Here is a 17,357-nt window from a genome sequence, read left to right as displayed (position 1 = left end):
CTTCAAGATCTTTACCAATGCAACCAAGTTTGTGGTTAGGGCTGCAGCTACATGCTTGGTGCGTTGTGTTGACCGTCAGAATCTCTTGGATCTTGTCATGTCATGATTCAAGCCTGAGTTACTTCCTGTGTAGTTGGTACAGTTTTATAGTCATTGCGATGCTGATAACATTTGTTAACATTACATGTGCTGAGCATCTATAGAAATCTGAGCATTTGGTCCTGTCAAGTTGCGCCTCTGTGTTTGATGTCTGACCAGGGATTCAGACAATGTTTCCTACGTTCCTAACATGTAGGGGAAGTTGCTACACTTGCAGAGCGATAATCTGTGCCTGGGTAATGTAGGGTATACCCTAATGTTCATGGTGTGAACGTGTGAAAGTAAGGCATCATAATTTGTAAATAATACTGTGCATGTCATGTATAGCCTAATGGATTGTAAAAGGGGAGAAAAGGTTTAAACCTCTTCCTTAAGGTCTTATGATCACCAGGATCTTTCTGTGGTTCTCAATCCCCTTGCATCCAACTTTAGAACCATTAGTCACTCATTTCCTGAGACCTCCCTTCTCAAAGCTTCCACCCTACTCTCTTTAGGCATTGCTCTCCTTCCCTTCTCTGGGGCCCTCCTTCCTGCCATCTCAAGAGCTCTGAGCATCTGCCCCTCTCTGCCCAGCCAGCCATCACCTCCAACAACTCCCACTTTCCTTCCAACGTCACATTATCTCCTCCTACGTAGGTTTATTCCTAAATCCACAACTCTTGCCACAGCCAGATTCTGCTCAGGTCTAAGCTGCAGTCTGTTTAATCCATGGGCCAAATATGATCCTACAGCTCCCCCACTACTGTGAGCCTGTGGCCTCATATACAGACTACAGGGGCTGCCCTTGCGTTTGCAGCCAGCCTGCCTCAGCCTTAGGAGGCCTGCGTGACGAGCGTGTCTCACCATGCCTGGCATCACGCTCTTTGTCTCACCTCCCTGAACCACAGTGACTTCACACGACACCCTGGACTCTCGCTCTGCGCTGTTCTTTCCAACCTGGCAATCCAAATAAGCAGCACGCAAGGCTGAGATCATTTCCTCTATCCAAACGTCCTCCAAAATCCCCACAAACATGGAGTCCTCCTCCCTGATATTACAGGCCATATAACACAATTAGAATTTAGTTTCTCCTTCTCCTTCTCCTTCTCCTTCTCCTTCTCCTTCTCCTTCTCCTTCTCCTTCTCCTTCTCACTGTTGGCTTATTGTGGCGTGCTGGTCTTGTTTTCCTGTGCAGATTGCATATGCTCCTTGCAGATGGGAAGCAGAATCCAGAATCTCCCTTGCTGGATAATCCCACTGGCCTGGAACACACTGCTTGCCTAAGCAGACAGGCCCCTTCCACATGTGTTTTGGAGGTCATTTAAAAGTACCCCACCTAAGGGCTGGCGTGATGGCTCAGTGGTTGAGAGCACTGATTGCTCTCTTCCAGAGGACCTGGGTTCAAGTCTCAGCACCCATATGGCAGCTCACAACTGTCTGTAACTCCAGTTCCAAGGGATTTAATGCCCTTATATAGACATACATGCAGACAAAACACCAATGCACATGAAATAGAAATAAATAGAATATATTTTTTTAAAACACCCCACCTACACCAGTTCCTCACACAGTCTTAATCCCTTTGAGCTCTGTGTTCTGTTTGGACACTGTCTCAAATCTTCTTTGAAAAGTAGTAAATCAACAAACATACATGCTGCTGTGTAGATAGCAGCCACACTAGGAATACTAAACTTAGAAAATCCTTTGTATTTCTATTTTAAAAGATCAATGAATCATACATTATTCATAAGACATTTTATTCCTGGTCCAATTGGTCTCAGGGAAATACAGGCACATCATATGGACTTGGAGATGTCATTGACTAGATCACACACAGAGAATGACAGTGGACCCATAGAGACATGATAAACTTTTAAAATGGTAAATATACTAATTATACTGATTCTATTATTATATAGTATTTACATAATGAAAACATCATATTGTACCCCATTAATATATATAATTGTTATATGTTAATAAAATAATATTCTTAAAGATATATAAAATACAACAACACTGTATTTTTATTTGTGTGTGCATCTGTGTGTGTCTCCGTGTCCGTGTGTGTGTGTGTGTGTGTGTGTGTGCGCGCCTCGTATGCAGGTGATTCTGGTGGCTGGTCCCCTGGAGCAGCAGTTGCAGGCTCTAGTGAGCCATGTGTGGGTGCTGGAACCCAAACTTGTGTCCTGTGGAACAGCTGCAAGTGCTCTTAACCACAGAGTCATCTCTCTAGGCCCCGACACTACATTTTAATATAACTACACGTGTTTCTGTTGTTTCTACCATCCATTCTAAGTTGTTGGCTGCTTGGCTAACTTACACAACTTAACATTTTTAACATTAACATATTTAAAATTTTTACTATATTTTGAGTAATTAATTCCTTTGTGTGTAGGGAGAGGGGCACATACCACTAAACACATGTGGAAGTCAGAAGACAATTCACAGAAATCAGTCCCATCCATCCATCCACCATGTGGATCCCCAGAGTGAAACTCAGGCTGCCAGGCCTGGCAGCAAGTACCTTTACTGGCTGAGCCTTCTCCACAGCCCAACACATTTTAATATAAGTGTATTTGCCATTTCTATTACTTGAGTCCTATTATGCATCAAGAACACGTTCTTCTCCCCTCTGATGAGAATGAAAGTTCCCACCCTTGGCACTCTCTCCCTCTGCTCACTGAGTCTACTTTGTTCTACATTTCTTGCCAGTCTGAAACTCCTCGAGAGACTGTACACTCCCCACCTTTCTGTTCTCACAACATCGTATCCTATCTATCAGTTAATCAAAGTTGGAACCATTAACCTTGTCATTTTGTGTAAGGTCTAAATCCCTTAACTCTCAAAGGTGGTGCTTGTGATTGCTTTCGAGGCCTGCCTTCTGTCTTGCTGTGTGCTTTGCCGTTTGTTGATAAGCAAAGGTTATCGCTGTATTGAAATACTGTCCTTCCACCTTCGATGAGAGAGGCTTGCTTAGGCAGGCTTAATGCTCATAGCTTTGTACCGTTTATCTGAGTTTTAAATAATTTTTCTTCCCCCAGTCACATGTATAGATCTAACGTGAGGGCAAGCCTTGTTCTGTAAAATCTGGAGCCCTTTACCTTCTGCCATCTTTAGAGTAGAAAAATATGGCCAGTTGGGTTGTGGACATGGCTCAGTAGTAGAGTCCTGCCTAGGACAAGCATGGTCCCAATTCCCAGCACCTTCCAAAAACAATATTTTTAACTTGCCAGTGTTGACATTATCAGACCCTGTATCGAAATAAAAATGAAGTAGTTAACCTTACTTTTTAATAAAATAAAATAAAATAAAAACAACTTGCCAATGTAAAAAGTAAAAAATGTTTAATTAAAAAAAAAAAACAGCAGCTATTAAAAAAAAATGTACCAGTGTTCCATGGGGGACTATGAAGTGAGAGGAGAAAACAGAGATTGGTATGTTTGGTTGGCAACTACAGTTACGAAGTAGCAATTTTATGGCTGGGGGCTGGGGGGTCACCACACAACTCCAGGAATTGTATCAAAGGGTCACGGCATTAGGAAGGTTGAGAACCACTGTGACAGAGGCAATTGTTACTATTATCAAATATTTTGTTAAGAAATGGAATTTAACCAGGCAGTAAGCAACCCTAGCAGAAAGTGTCTCACAATTTGTAGATGAAAGTTGTGATTCTCGGAGGAATAAAGCAATCAGACCCCAAGTCCTGAGAGAAAAGGTTCAAACTGTGGTTCCCTTCTTAGCTCCAAGCGTTCTTGTAACCACACTCAAGAACTCTTTGTCATTCCTCCTTTCGTCTCTCCCACAAAAGGAGAGGGTTTCTCACCATTTTCAGTTACAGTCTTTTGGTGGGGATATCACTCCTTCAGTGAATATGGACATTTTCCCTGGGATCTGTCCAAATCCACCTCCTTTAATGCTGGGCAAGACTGAGCAGTTTACCTAAGGGAGTTCCCTGCCCTAAAAGGATATTCCATTTAGTAAACAGTCATAGGTTCAGATCCGAAGTGCACAGAGACTAACTCAGAGACGCTGTGTGTATTTGTGCCTTGGTCCTCACAATGGCTCCATGAAGTCACTGCTTTTAATTAGCCCCGATGAGACTGAGAGAGCTACAGCTCACGTTCCGCTGGAGATGCCCAGTAAAGGCCAGGCCCTCCTCAGGCCCATGCGAGCCACACTGCCTCCCAATGGAGGTGAATCCCTATGAGCCCACACTAGCACCTTCTCACTGTAAGCTTGTGCTGTCCTTGTTAGCTCTGTGGGCTTAGTGGACTTTGCTTCTCCTTAATTAATGTTTAGTCCAAGGCAGGGTAGCCATGTAGACTCTGTGTTGACCCCAGGATACTTTTATAATACCTTGGTGCTAATAGGAAACCCAACAGAAAACACAGCCACACAGCCATGTGTGTGCTTTTGTTCATATCATCTCTACACCGTTAGTATACTATTAGTTTTAAAGGACAGACCTGAAACATGTATGAAAAACACTTAGCGCTTACTCATCCAGGGTCGTGAGCTCAAGGATGTCATGTTATCTTCCATATCTTTATAAGATCGAAATATCTCAGAGGTTATATCAAAACACCAGAGAAAAGGGCTTATAATCTGGCAAAATATGACTTTCCTTATACTCACAGAATGAAAATACTTGTTATACACTGGGAAACAATTAAATGTAGCTAGGTATACACATAGCTATCCACCCCCCCAATAAGTTATATACAACAGATTTTTCCCAAGATCTTAAAACATACATATATGGGCTAGCCAGATGGCTCAGCAGGTAAAGGCACTTGCCACCAAGGCTGGCAACCTGAGTTCTACTCAGAGACCCTCAAGATGGAAGGAGAGAGCAAGCTCTCACAAGTGTATCTCTCATCTACACAGAGGGACAGATGGACACACTGACAGACACCCTGGGATCTTATGGCCAAGGCTTAAAGGTGCCATCCTCTACAGATATAGGATTACCTGAAGCCAGGATGTGAGGGTACAATGTCAAGTTTGCTGGTGACCTTATGGCACACCGCACAGAGCGACACTCATTCCTTGAGGTAACCTTTCCCTTCCATTCTAAGATGCACACCACCATCTTGAAAGAGGGATCCTTCCCTCAAGGACAGCGTTGCTCTAATCACACTTACAAGATCGATTAAGTTAGAGTTTCAATATATCGTTTGACAGTGGGAAACTAGTGAAAGAAACAAAATCCAAACTCCTTGTGTGGAAACCTACACAGAAAGTCCAATTATGATGGCCAAGTCTGTAGGAGAGTGACACACAGGATAAAAGAAGAGCTGTTGGGTGCCTCTGCGAAGTGTTGCACCCATGAGCTGCAGTGTTGACGCATGCGTTGACATACTCTGACAACGACCTGCCAATCAGAGCAAAAGACTGCAGTGTTCCTTGACCAGCGCTCTCCTCCCTTGCACAGCGCCTGTGTGTACATTTGAACTACTGGTTCTCCCTGTGCACTTTGTAGACACAGCCGCTCAGCACGTAGGAACCTCATATGCTTTTCTACATTTCCCAAAAAGTGCTTAGAGAAAAACCTCAAATTCAACCCATCAAAAATCTGCCTCTACACTCACTTTCTCTTCAGTCGATAGTCTAATAGCACAGCGTATTCTACTACCTAACTGGACAACAAAATGAACTATGCATAAATTTTTGAGGAAGAGTTATTTTATCACTTTCCCATGCCCACCAAGCAGTTAGAGCAGAAGAGAAATCATGTGTGAAAGCATATGGCACAGCACCTGTAAGGTGGGCAGGCAAGGAAAACCTTTTATCATTATGAGGTTCTACAAAGGCCTGAATCCCACTGCCAGTCCTAATTTAAGCCCTTCCCCGACACACTGTGCTGTGTGTTCGCTCACCGCATACTGGAACTTCTCGTTGTAGTCACGGTCATTGGCTTTCACCACCCGCTCCACTTCTGAAAGAGAGAAAGATCAGATACAAATTTTTTTTTATTATTAATTCATTTAATTACGTTACAGCCTGATCACAGTCCCCCTCCCTCCTCTCTTCCCAGTCCAACCTTCTCACCTTATCCTCCCATCCACCTCCCCCTTCTCCTCAGAAAAGAGGAGCCCTGCCCTGCCCATAGGTACCACCCAACCCATGCATATCAAGTCACAGCAAGACTAAACGCATCCTCTCCCACTGAAGCCAAACAAGGCAGCCCAGCTATGGGAAAAGGATTCGCATGCAAGCAACAGAATCTGAGACAGCACCCACCCCGTGCTCCAATTGTTAGGGGACCCATATGAAGAACAAGCTGCTCATCTGCTACATATGTGTAGAAGGCCTACATCCAGTCCATGCATGTTCTTTGGTTGGTGGTTCAGCCTCTGTGAGCCTCCACAGGCCTAGAATCGTTCACTCTGTAGGTCTTCTTGTGGTGTCCTTGACCCCTCCAGCTCCATCAATCCTTTCTCCCACTCTACCATGAGACTCCCAAGCTCTACCTATTGTTTGCCTGTGGATCTCTGCATATGTTTCCATCAGCTGCTGAATGAAGCCTCTCAGAAGACAATTTTCAAACCCACAGAAAAAGATATAACATTAAAGTAATATTACTGGGGTTACTTTAATTTTTTCTTTTTTTTTTTTTAATGTGCTTCACTCAGTTATCTTTTTTTTTTTTTTTTTTTTTTGCTGTGTATGTATCCGTAGCTTTTATTTATTTATTTTTTTTTTATTTTATTTTATTCTTGTTACATCTCAATGGTTATCCCCTCCCTTGATTTTTTCTGTCGAATCCTTTTCTTTTACATTGAAGGGGGTTGGTTTCTGCCAACCTGAATGTTGGCGCACCAGTTGGAAAGTTCTGAGTGGGGCTGGAGAAATGGTTCACTGGGCAAAAAGATTTTCAAAATCAGGAGGACCCAAGTTTGAGTCCCCAAACTCATGTGAAAGCTGGACACACAGCATAGGGTCTACAGTCCCAAATCCCCTACAGGGAGGTGGAGGTGGGGACAAGGGAGTCCCTGGAGCTCTCAGGCTGGCTAGCCTGGTCTCTGCAGAGGAAAATCACCCGAGAGCCTGCTTCGAAGAGGGTGAAAAGGAAGACCAACCCCTGATTGTCCTTTGACCTCTATGTGGTACTGTGGCATTGTGTGCCTCCACTTATACACAAGAATGGACACACACACACATACACACACACAAGAATACACACATACCACATATATACAAATACACAAAAATGCACACACATACATTTTAAAAAGTAAAAAAAGTCTCAAAATGAAAAGCTACAATAATTTGCACTATCTCTTCAATGAAATCTATAAGATAAAACATTGTATTTCTCTAGCTGGCATGTCCATTCAGCTCCACAAAAGCCCTTTTTCTTAACTTCATGTCATTTCTAAAAGAAAAAGACTCACTAAAAGCCAAACATACCTGGAAAATGATTTTATTCACAAAAAAGAAAAACCCCACAAAATGCAACACAGCCAAATAAAATCATATAAAAGTTGCCAATTAAGTCCCTGACCTCATGCCACAGACCAAAAGGTAGTATTTCAACAGCCTTCAGTAGGTATAGCCAATGCATCAAATATTTTCTGGAAAATAATTTATATACCAGAATACACAATAAATAAACAGACAAGCCCAAATTTTGTGACGATGCAGAAATTAAGATTGTCAAAGAGAAGAGACAGTGGCCAGAAACACTAGCCATGCATCTTCCATAGCAAGATGGCACGATCTTGTCTTGTGTTTACCAGAGAGCTGCTGCAGATAATATCAAGGGCTTGATCAAACAATGAAAGCTCTGGATAGAGTCTGCCAAGTCATCACCAGAGGTCAAGCCTGGGCTTGCATGGTAAATGACTTAACCGCCTGGCTTGAGCGTCCCACGGGATTCCCTAGTTCTCTGAAAAGTGACAATGTTGTAAAATGAGTAGGCATGAGGTAAGAGATGGTCTTAGGCTGGAGGACAGAAGGGTGCTTTCAAGAAAGGAAACAAGACGAGGGTGCTGAAGAGGGAAAGAAAGAAGAAAGGCGTATTTTAAGGGCACCCCATATCAGACATCACAAATTGTCAAAATTAATCTCCTCTGCTATTCTCTTTTGGCTGACCCCCCAGCTTGTGGCAGTTTGAGTAAAAATGGCCCCCATGGGCTCATATGTTTGAATGCTTAGTCATCACAGCGTGGCACTACTTGAGAAGGATTAGGAGGTGTGGCCTTGTGGGAGTGGATGTAGCATTGTTGGAGGAAATGGGGGTGGGCGGGGGGGGGGGGAAGCATGGTATAGGCTTTGTAGGCTTTGAGGTTTTGAAAACACAAGGCAAGCCCAGTGCTCTACCAGCTGCCTGTGGATCCGGATGTAGAACTCTCAGCTCCTTCTCCAGCACCATGTCTGCCTGCGTGGCCTCCATGCTCCCCACCATGATGATAATAATGGATTAAACCTCTAATTAAATGCTTTCTTTCATAAGAGGTGCCATGGTCATGGTGTCTCTTCACAGAATTAGGACACTGACTAAGACACCAAGACACTGCTCCTCAGTCTGAGCATCGCCCTGAAGACCACTCCTAATTAATGGCAATTGTGTTTGGGGCTATGTTTCCATCCCTTTCACACATACAGTGGGCTGCGTTGTTGTCTCTAACATGCTCCTACCTGGCTCTCTTCTTGCCTGAAAAGTCAGTTCTCTGTGGATGTTCTGCAGCCCAGCCTGAGGGATCTAGCTGCTGCTAAGAACAATGCTGGACTGGTGGGACCCATTCACAAGCCCTGAGTGGATGCCAACAAGAAGCAGCCCTCCAACCAACCAATCACCCGGAAGAAACTCCTCACTCCTGGCTGGAGCGCCCTGACCAATTCTTTCTCTTGGTTGTCCTACAGCAAACAAAAAAAAGTCAAAAAGCCAAAATAGCACTTGGAGAGGGAGGCCGAGAATACCAAGGTGATTTATTTGTGTAACACTACCTAAACTGTTTTTTAAAAAAAAAAACTCTCAAAAAAAAATAGTAGTGGGTATTACTGAGAGGGTATGCAAAGCGCTCTTTTCAAATAGCAAGACTTAATCTAAGCTATTAACACGCTGCAGGAGACTTAGAGACTGCTGCGCTAAGTCAGACCCTTGGTATAATAATTTGAATGTTAATTGGCCCTGGCTTAGATTATGCACATCCAGAAAACTGTCCTTTTCTGCATTTGTGTGGTCCACGTCTAAGAGAGCGATTCTACAGTTCTGCACCAAACTGTACTTATCCCAACACCACAGCCACGAGCCTACAAATCAAGAAGGAAGTATCCATCTGGATTACAGATAGCCACATTCTAAGAGTTATTAACTTATGTATATGAGCACTCTATTTGTATGTATGACCACATCAGACAGAAAAGGGCATCAGATCTCACTTTAGATGGTTGTTGGCCACCATGTTATTGCTGGGAATTGAACTCAGGAGCTCTGGATGAGCAGCCAGTGCTCTTAACCGCTGAGCCATCTCTCCAGCCTGATAGCCACATTCGGAAGTTGTTTTAAATCTTATTATTAGTCTATGTGTGAAGGTATGACGGTGTGCAGAGACGGCTGCGTGTGCCACGGCGTGAGTGTGGAGGCCAGAGGACAGCTTTGTGCAGACTAATCTCTTCTCTCATCTTTACATGGGTTCCAGGGATTAAACTCAGCCTAAGTAACCAAGTATTGCTCTAGCACCATAAGCCTTAGTTAGATCCAGGAAGCCTGTTTTTGCTTCTAAATCCTTGGGATTGAGTCTTAATCTTTGTGTCTGTGTTTTTGGTGACTGTTATCTTTATGACCTAATGTTTCCTTTCTTTTTTTTTTTTTCCTCTCTCTCTCTCTCTTTCTAAAAGAGTTTATTTAGACTACCTACTTATAGAAGTTAACATAATTTTACAGATCATGAGAAAAATTCTTTTCCCTCTGCAAACATAACAGGTTAGGGATAATAGATTAGAAATGTATACATTACAAAACCACCTGTGACTATCTGTGCATGTACCATGAATTCAACAGTGTGCTATCCTTACACTGCAGGTAACAACGTACTTATATCCTGTCACACGAAACTGACCGGTGGTACTGCTTGACTTTATAAACAGCCATTAGCTGTTAAAGTTAAAGTCAGTTAAATGGCTATTTAACATGACAAAAGTGGAAATAAATTCAACTGAAGTTCTGTGGCTAACCATTCAAATGTTTCACGGCAATTTTTTTTTCAGATAAAGGGTTTCAATATTGAAATAAGTTTCATGATAAATGAAGAGGCTAATTTTTCTAAATACTTCATTAAATAGGACCAGTGTCTTATTGATAAATGACCTAACTTTTCATGAAGTAATTCTGGCTGAAGATCTTGGTATGTTTTCATAAAACTCTAAGACATCCTGGCTTTGACTTTAAATTTTTACAGTTCTCCACCCTTAGCTTGGCAATACTAGGCCTGAATTATCTTTAGCTTTCTTCCATATATTGCTGCGGTGTACACGAGGACAGTCACATGCTGGAAGGGCGAGCTAGCAACAAGCCCTCTATAGGAAGTCCTATTGGGAATTCTTCTCTGAGATGCAGTGACTAAAAGCTGAGTATTTCCTGCTTCCTGAGCCCTTTTCAGGTGTGATTGCCGTGATGAAAGATGAAGGGTGGCATGTGGGACTCACAGAGGCACCCACAGCTCCATAATTAATCACTGAGTCTTTCTGGCCCTGAAAAGAATAAGTCAGCATGTATTAATAAAAGACATAAAGGAATATAAGATGGCAAACAGATGCCTTCTGCCTGCCTGCCTGCCTTCTCATGTCTCAATGACACTGCAGGAAATGTATGCAGAAGAGGAAATATGGCTGGAAGAAGGCCATTAATTTTGAAGAAAGGTTAGATAAGTCAATATGACTAGGAAAAAAAAGATGGGAGAAACTCTAGGCAATCACATTAGAAGAGCAGTCCTCCCATGGAGGCCAAGGGCAAACTCAGATCCAGCCAATCACACTAGAAGAGCGATCCTCCCATAGCCAATCACATTAGAAGAGTGGTCCTCCCTTGGAGGCCAAGGGCAAACTCAGATCCAGACGGAAGTCCAAGGACTGAGATGGTGTTGCGGAGTTGACAGCGCCATTTTGCATGCATTGTGTTTGCAAAGTAATTAGCAGGGTCCTTTTTTCATTCTCAAAAGTGTCTCTGTTTGGATCTAGGACTGTAACTCAACAGTAGAGAGCTTGCCCGGTATGCATAGGGTCCCAGGTTCCAACTTCAGCACTAGCAGAAAGGATTTAGGTTTGAATAATAAATTATATTACCACTTCAAATGCACGATCCAAGGGGAGGAGAGGATACTGAGACAGGTGGGTGAATAGGCTGGTTTTTCTTTTTAATTCTAATTAGTGCCTGAAATAAATACAGGAACATATGACATCAGTAAAAACAAAAGCAAGATTATATGAGCACCGAAAGAGAGAGTAAGAAAAAGTTCCTTTTAAAAAATGCTTTTTTTTATGTGTGTGTATGCGCACGCTTGTGTGCATTTCCATGTACTGCCTGCATGCAGAAGCTTGCATAGGCCAGAAGACAGCAACAGGTCCTCTGGAACTGCAGTTACAGTTGTCAGTCACCACGTGTGTCCTGGGAATCAAACCCAGGTCCCCTGCAATAGCAGCCATGTGTTCTTAACTGTTGAGCCATCTCGCCAGCCTCCTGGAATATATATTTAATGGAAGAAGTAGAACAGATAAAAATTGGTGGTGGGAGGAGACTTGATTTAAATGTATATCAAAATTGTAAGGTAAAGGAAATTATTTAATAAAAAAAAAAAAGACAGGAATACAGACAGTCAGCAGGAGGAAGCAATCAAACACACTGGACTTGCTCTGCTTCAGAGTAAGATGTCAGTCTTCAGAGTGACAGGCCCACCAGATTCCAACCAGAATTCAGGCAAATGGACTTGTTGAAATCCATAAAAGATCACCTCTAAGCCAATCACTTAAGAATATGTAACAAAAAGTAACAGCTTAAAATTCAACGGCTCAAGTGGTGTATTAAACAGAGAAGCAACAAATGCCAAAGAGGAGAGGGGCTTCTAGAACACTCCCTGCTGGGAAGGTTTGTTATTTCATGTACACAAGATTTTAGAACACATAAAATGAGTTAGATTTTTTTTAAAAAAAAAAGACAAGAAAAGCCCTCATCTGGGAAGAGGCAGGACACTGAGACAAGGGCAGGACCCCCTTGGCTAAAAGCCTTGTCTTTTTGTTTTTTACAACACCCAGCCTGCCTCAAAGAAGATGATGAGCATCAAAGAATCTCCGTATGGAGTTGACTTCCAATGTGGCAAACAAGCCACTAGGCAAAATGTCCTCATTTCTGCCACAGACAGAATTCTGCCTAAAAATGGGCAAGCTTGGATGCAGGCAGAGTTGACAGCCAAACTCTGCCAAGACAGGGTGAGCAAGTTTATTTCAAGTTTGCCAAATACAAATAGCCAAATCACTATGAATGTAACATTTATATAATTTCTGATGGGCTCATGGTTCTTCCTGCTGTATGTAGTTTATTTTATTCAAGTGTAATAATATAAATGTATGTGTTAAAAAAAAAAAAGAAACATAATTTAAAAAAAAAAAGCCTCTCCTTAACTGAGACCTCTCAGCTAAGGCTAGCCTTTGTGTGGCAATCATTAACTAGGATTTGCGTGGGGAGCACCTGCTAAACAGAAAAACGTCACAAAAGCTCTTCATATGTGTGTATAAAGTTCCCAAACAACATAAACGCATACAGAGAACATTCTTTTAAAAACTAAACACAAAATAGTTAAGGAGAGATGAGAGGTAATAGCAAGCATCCATTATCTCCCAAGAGAGTCTTGAAGGAATTTTCTGAGCATTTCCAGCGAAGACTGGCTAATGATCATTGACTGTGCTCCAGGACCTTGAAGACAATGCTTACCACCTTCCTAATCTGGGTTCTTTTCCATTAGAGCACACAATAAATTACAAATTCACTATCTCTCACGTCCAGACAGCAAAAGAAGGCAATTCACTACACCTCTCGTTTTTATCAGTTTGTCTGTGAGCGGATCTTTTTGTTTGTTTGGTTTGGTTTGGTTTGGTTTGGTTTGGTTTGGTTTGGTTTTCGAGACAGGGTTTCTCTGTGTAGCCTTGGCTGTCCTGGACTTGGCTTGTAGATTAGGCTGGCCTTGAACTCACAGAGATCTGCCTGCCTCTGCCTCCCTTAGTGCTAGGATTACAGGCGTGTGGCATCGCACCCAGCTCTGTGAGCATACCTTAACCATTCAGTGTTCAACACTACTGAGCGTAGGACTCTATATCCAGGCCATAATAAGAGGGAGAGGACCCAGGAGTGAGCACAGAATTAATAAACACAACTGCCCTTCAATTAACTACAGTGCCTTTTTTCCTTTGGCCAATGTGGTTTTGAAAGCATTATTCTGACGCTTAGTTTTATGCTGCCAAAGCCATTATACAGTGGCATACTACAGAGACCTTGGGGTCCCTGTGTAAACCTTGATGGCATAGGCTGAGAGTCTTAAGTTAGTTTAGCATGCAATCAAACACCAAAGAATGTCTCCAAACATAAAGTATCATTTGGAGTGTGAGATTGTTAGTGGGGTTTTTGGAGGAGGGGTCAGATTTTCCAGAATACTCCCTCAAACTAAATCAATAACTTTAAGCCTTCCCCTTCCTTAATTTTCTTTCCTTTGTCAAAATCTGGTCAACTGGAAGCCAGAGCAGTTTACTGAACACAAAGAACAGTGAGTGGGAGAGCTTTGCACCCTGAGCAGAAGTTTCCTGTGCCTGCAGCTTCTGGGATTTATTGACATTTACATAGAAAACTAAAGAGAATTGAAGCAAAAAGCAAAACAAAACTTCCCACAATTGTGAGTGTGTGTGTGTGTGTGTGTGTGTGTGTGTGTGTGTGTGTGTGTGTGTCCCCTCAGGAAAAAAGCTTGGAAACAAAGTTAGGGAATTCAAACAAGTGCTAAATGGTTTTGGGTTTGTTTTCCTCTTTGATAAGCCAATGCAAATGTGTTGATCCAGCCCAGGGAGTCAAGAAATTCGATTTATTGGAAGCTTTATTCCCACTATGGCTACTACAGCATCTCGGCAAATTCATCCTTCTGATATACCTGGAGTGGATTATATAAATTACAAATACAATCTTTAGATAAGCCTCTGCTGTGTTGTTTCCTATACATGATTCATGACTGGAGACTTAAAGTCTACGATAACAATAATGTCGAGAGCTGGTGTTTATTGAGCACTTGTTAGAAACTAGATACCACCTAAAGTATTTCACAGACATCACTTTGGGAATCCTCAAAACCAGCTATTAAGAGAATGAATCTGCAGCCCCACATTACAAATAAGGAAGCAAAAGCAGAGGAGGAGGATGCAGTGGGTCAGAGTTGAGACACAGAACAGCCTTACTGAGGACAAATGCTTGGGAGCGAGTCTGCGGATAAGCACACTGCAAATGCTACTTTGCAAAGTTGACTAGGAAACTACACATTGATCAGCCCAGGTACAAGAACAGAGAGAGCAGACATGGGCCTCTCTCATCAAATTCAGCACTCTACACTATGGTTCAAATCATATACCCCATCCCAATGAACCACCAATTCCCCCTTTTTCTTCCTCTGCCTCATTTTAATTTATAAAATTTCCCCTACATACACAGAAATGTCTTCAAATCTTAATAGAATTAGACCTGGATCTTGGACCATGATCTTCACATAACAAAGACTTACAACACTAGGTCTTACAGGAAGCAGTCGCATTCAAGCTGGTTGACCTTTCATTTATAAAGATTGTACCAGTGATTTGTATAACATCTTTCTTATGACAATGAAATTGGCAGGATACAAAATAAACTCAAAAAAGTCAGTAGCTTTCATATATACAAATGACAAACAGGCAGAGGAAGAAATTAGGAAAATTACTCCCTTCATGATAGCCACAAGCAATATAAAATATCTAGGAGTAACTCTAACCAAGCAAGTGAAGGACTTATTTGAAAAAAACTTTAAATCTCTGAAGAAAGAGATTGAAGATGACATCAGAAGATGGAGGGATCTACCTTATTCGTGGATCAGGAGAATTAACATAGTAAAACTGGCCATCTTACCAAAAGCAATTTACAGATTCAATGCAATCCCTATCAGAATACCTACAAAATATTTTGAAGAAATTGAAAAATCAATTCTCAACTTCATATGGAGAAATAAAAAGCCCATAATAGCAAAAACAATCCTATACAATAAAAGATCCTCTGGAGGAATCTCCGTACCTGATCTCAAGCTGTACTATAGAGCAACAGTAATTAAAACAGCATGGTACTGGCACAGCAATAGGCTGGTGGGTCAATGGAATCAAATTAAAGACCCAGAGAGGAATCCACACATATTTGGTCACTTGATTTTTGACAAAGAAGCCAAAGCCATTCAATGGGAAAACAATAGCATCTTCAACAAATGGTGCTGGTCTAACTGGATGTCTACATGTAGAAAAATGCAATTAGACCCCTATTTGTCACCATGCACAAAACTCAAGTCCAAGTGGATTAAAGACCTCAATCTAAAACCAGAGACATTAATTCAGTTAGAGGAAAAAGTGGGGAAGAGCCTGGAACACATAGGCACAGGAGACAATTTCCTGAACAGAACACCAACAGCCCAGGCCTTAACGTCAACAATTAATAAATAGGACCTCATGAGGCTGAGAAGCTTCTGTAAGGCAAGAGACACTGTCAAGAGAACCAAGCGGCAGCCTACAGACTGGGAAAAGATATTCACCAACCCTTCATCTGGCAAAGGTCTAATATCCAAAATATATAAAGAACTCAAGAAATTAAATGCCACCAATAGAGAAATGGGGCTCAAAACTAAACAGAGAATTCTCAACAGAGGAATATCAAATGGCTGAGAAACACTTAAAGAAATGCTCAACCTCCTAAGTCATCAGAGAAATGCAAATCAAAACGACACTGAGATTCCATCTTACACCCATCAGAATGGCTAAGATCAATAACTCAACTGACACCACATGCTGGCAAGGATGTGGAGAGAGAGGAACACTCCTTCATTGCTGGTGGGAATGCAAACTAGTACAACCATTTTGGAAATCTATCTGGCGTTTTCTCAGAAAAATGGGAATAGGGCTTCCTCAAGACCCAGCTATTCCACTCCTTGGAATATACCCAGAAGATGCTCTACCACACAACAGGGATATATGCTCAACCATGTTCATAGCTGCCTTATTCATAATAGCCAGAACATGGAAAAAGCCTAAGTGTCCCTCAGTAGAAGAATGGATAAAGAAACTGTGGTACATTTACACTATGGAATACTACTCAGCTATTAAAAACAAGGAATTCCAGAAATTTGTGGACAAATGGATTGAACTAGAAATCATCATAATGAGTGAGTTCACCCAGAAGCAAAAAGAGTTAAATGCTATATACTCACTTATATTGAGACACTAGTCCCAGGGGTACGTCCCATGAAAAACTTTACTTACCAGGAAAGTGGGTCAGAGGGGAGGACATTCTATTGAAACTTTAGGTGAGAGAAGCCTACCCAGACTAGCCGATGGACAGGACATTCTCCATCGTTGAGTGGAGAAGGAGATCTGACTTTCACACAAACTCTGGTGCCCCATCTCTGACCACATCCCCTGGATGGGGAGGCATGGTGGCACTCAGAGGAAGGATAGCAAGTTACCAAGAAGAGACTCGATACCCTAAGAGCATATATGGGGGGGAGGCCCCCCTCAGTCACAGACATAGGGGAGGGGAGTAGGGGGGAAGTGGGAGGGAGAGAAGAATGGGAGGATACAAGTGATGGGCTAACAATTGAGATGTAATATGAATAAATTAATAAAAAATAAAAAATTAAAAAAAATTTAAATGGGAAGAATTCTAGAGTCTTAGAGGCATTGGGAGTAACAGCAGATCCTCCCCCTATACACACACACACATGCACGCATGCACATGCACGCACACACACACACACACACACACACACACACACACACACACACACAGAGGGCATAAATAAAGTCTGCAAATAGACACTACGTGGGGACAGAATTCTGCTCATTAGGAGACTGAATGTTGCAATGTGTCCAACAAGGGAATTGATGTATCATGAAATAATTACGGATGCAGGAGCCAATCACTTACCAGAGATATCAGAAAAGAAATAGGGTGTTAGATAAACATCAATTCCACCTTTTACCTTTAAAACCTATGGTAAAAAATGAAGAAAATCTTA

At 42.0% G+C, this 17,357-nt stretch overlaps 1 protein-coding gene across 8 annotated transcripts in view; it reads right to left on the bottom strand.

Moving 5' to 3' along the window:
* Nucleotides 1-17,357, bottom strand: part of ATP8B4 (ATPase phospholipid transporting 8B4 (putative)) — a 174,582-nt gene that overhangs the window by 144,913 nt on the left and 12,312 nt on the right. For 7 of the 8 annotated variants that reach the window (XR_014777957.1, XM_084775494.1, XM_084775493.1 and 4 more), the window contains exon 3: nucleotides 5,961-6,019. The exons of the other annotated variant lie outside the window; for it this stretch is intronic. Coding sequence is in view for 6 of the 7 variants with exons in the window: in XM_084775494.1 (XP_084631620.1) it covers nucleotides 5,961-6,019 (59 nt within the window). In the remaining variant the exon portion in view is untranslated. The remainder of the gene's footprint in view (nucleotides 1-5,960; nucleotides 6,020-17,357) is intronic. 8 annotated transcript variants of the gene reach the window in all.

This window comes from Acomys minous (assembly GCF_964271855.1).
Source record: "Acomys minous genome assembly, chromosome: 3".
NCBI lineage: Eukaryota > Metazoa > Chordata > Mammalia > Rodentia > Muridae > Acomys > Acomys minous.
This window is presented reverse-complemented; position numbering and strand designations above follow the sequence as displayed.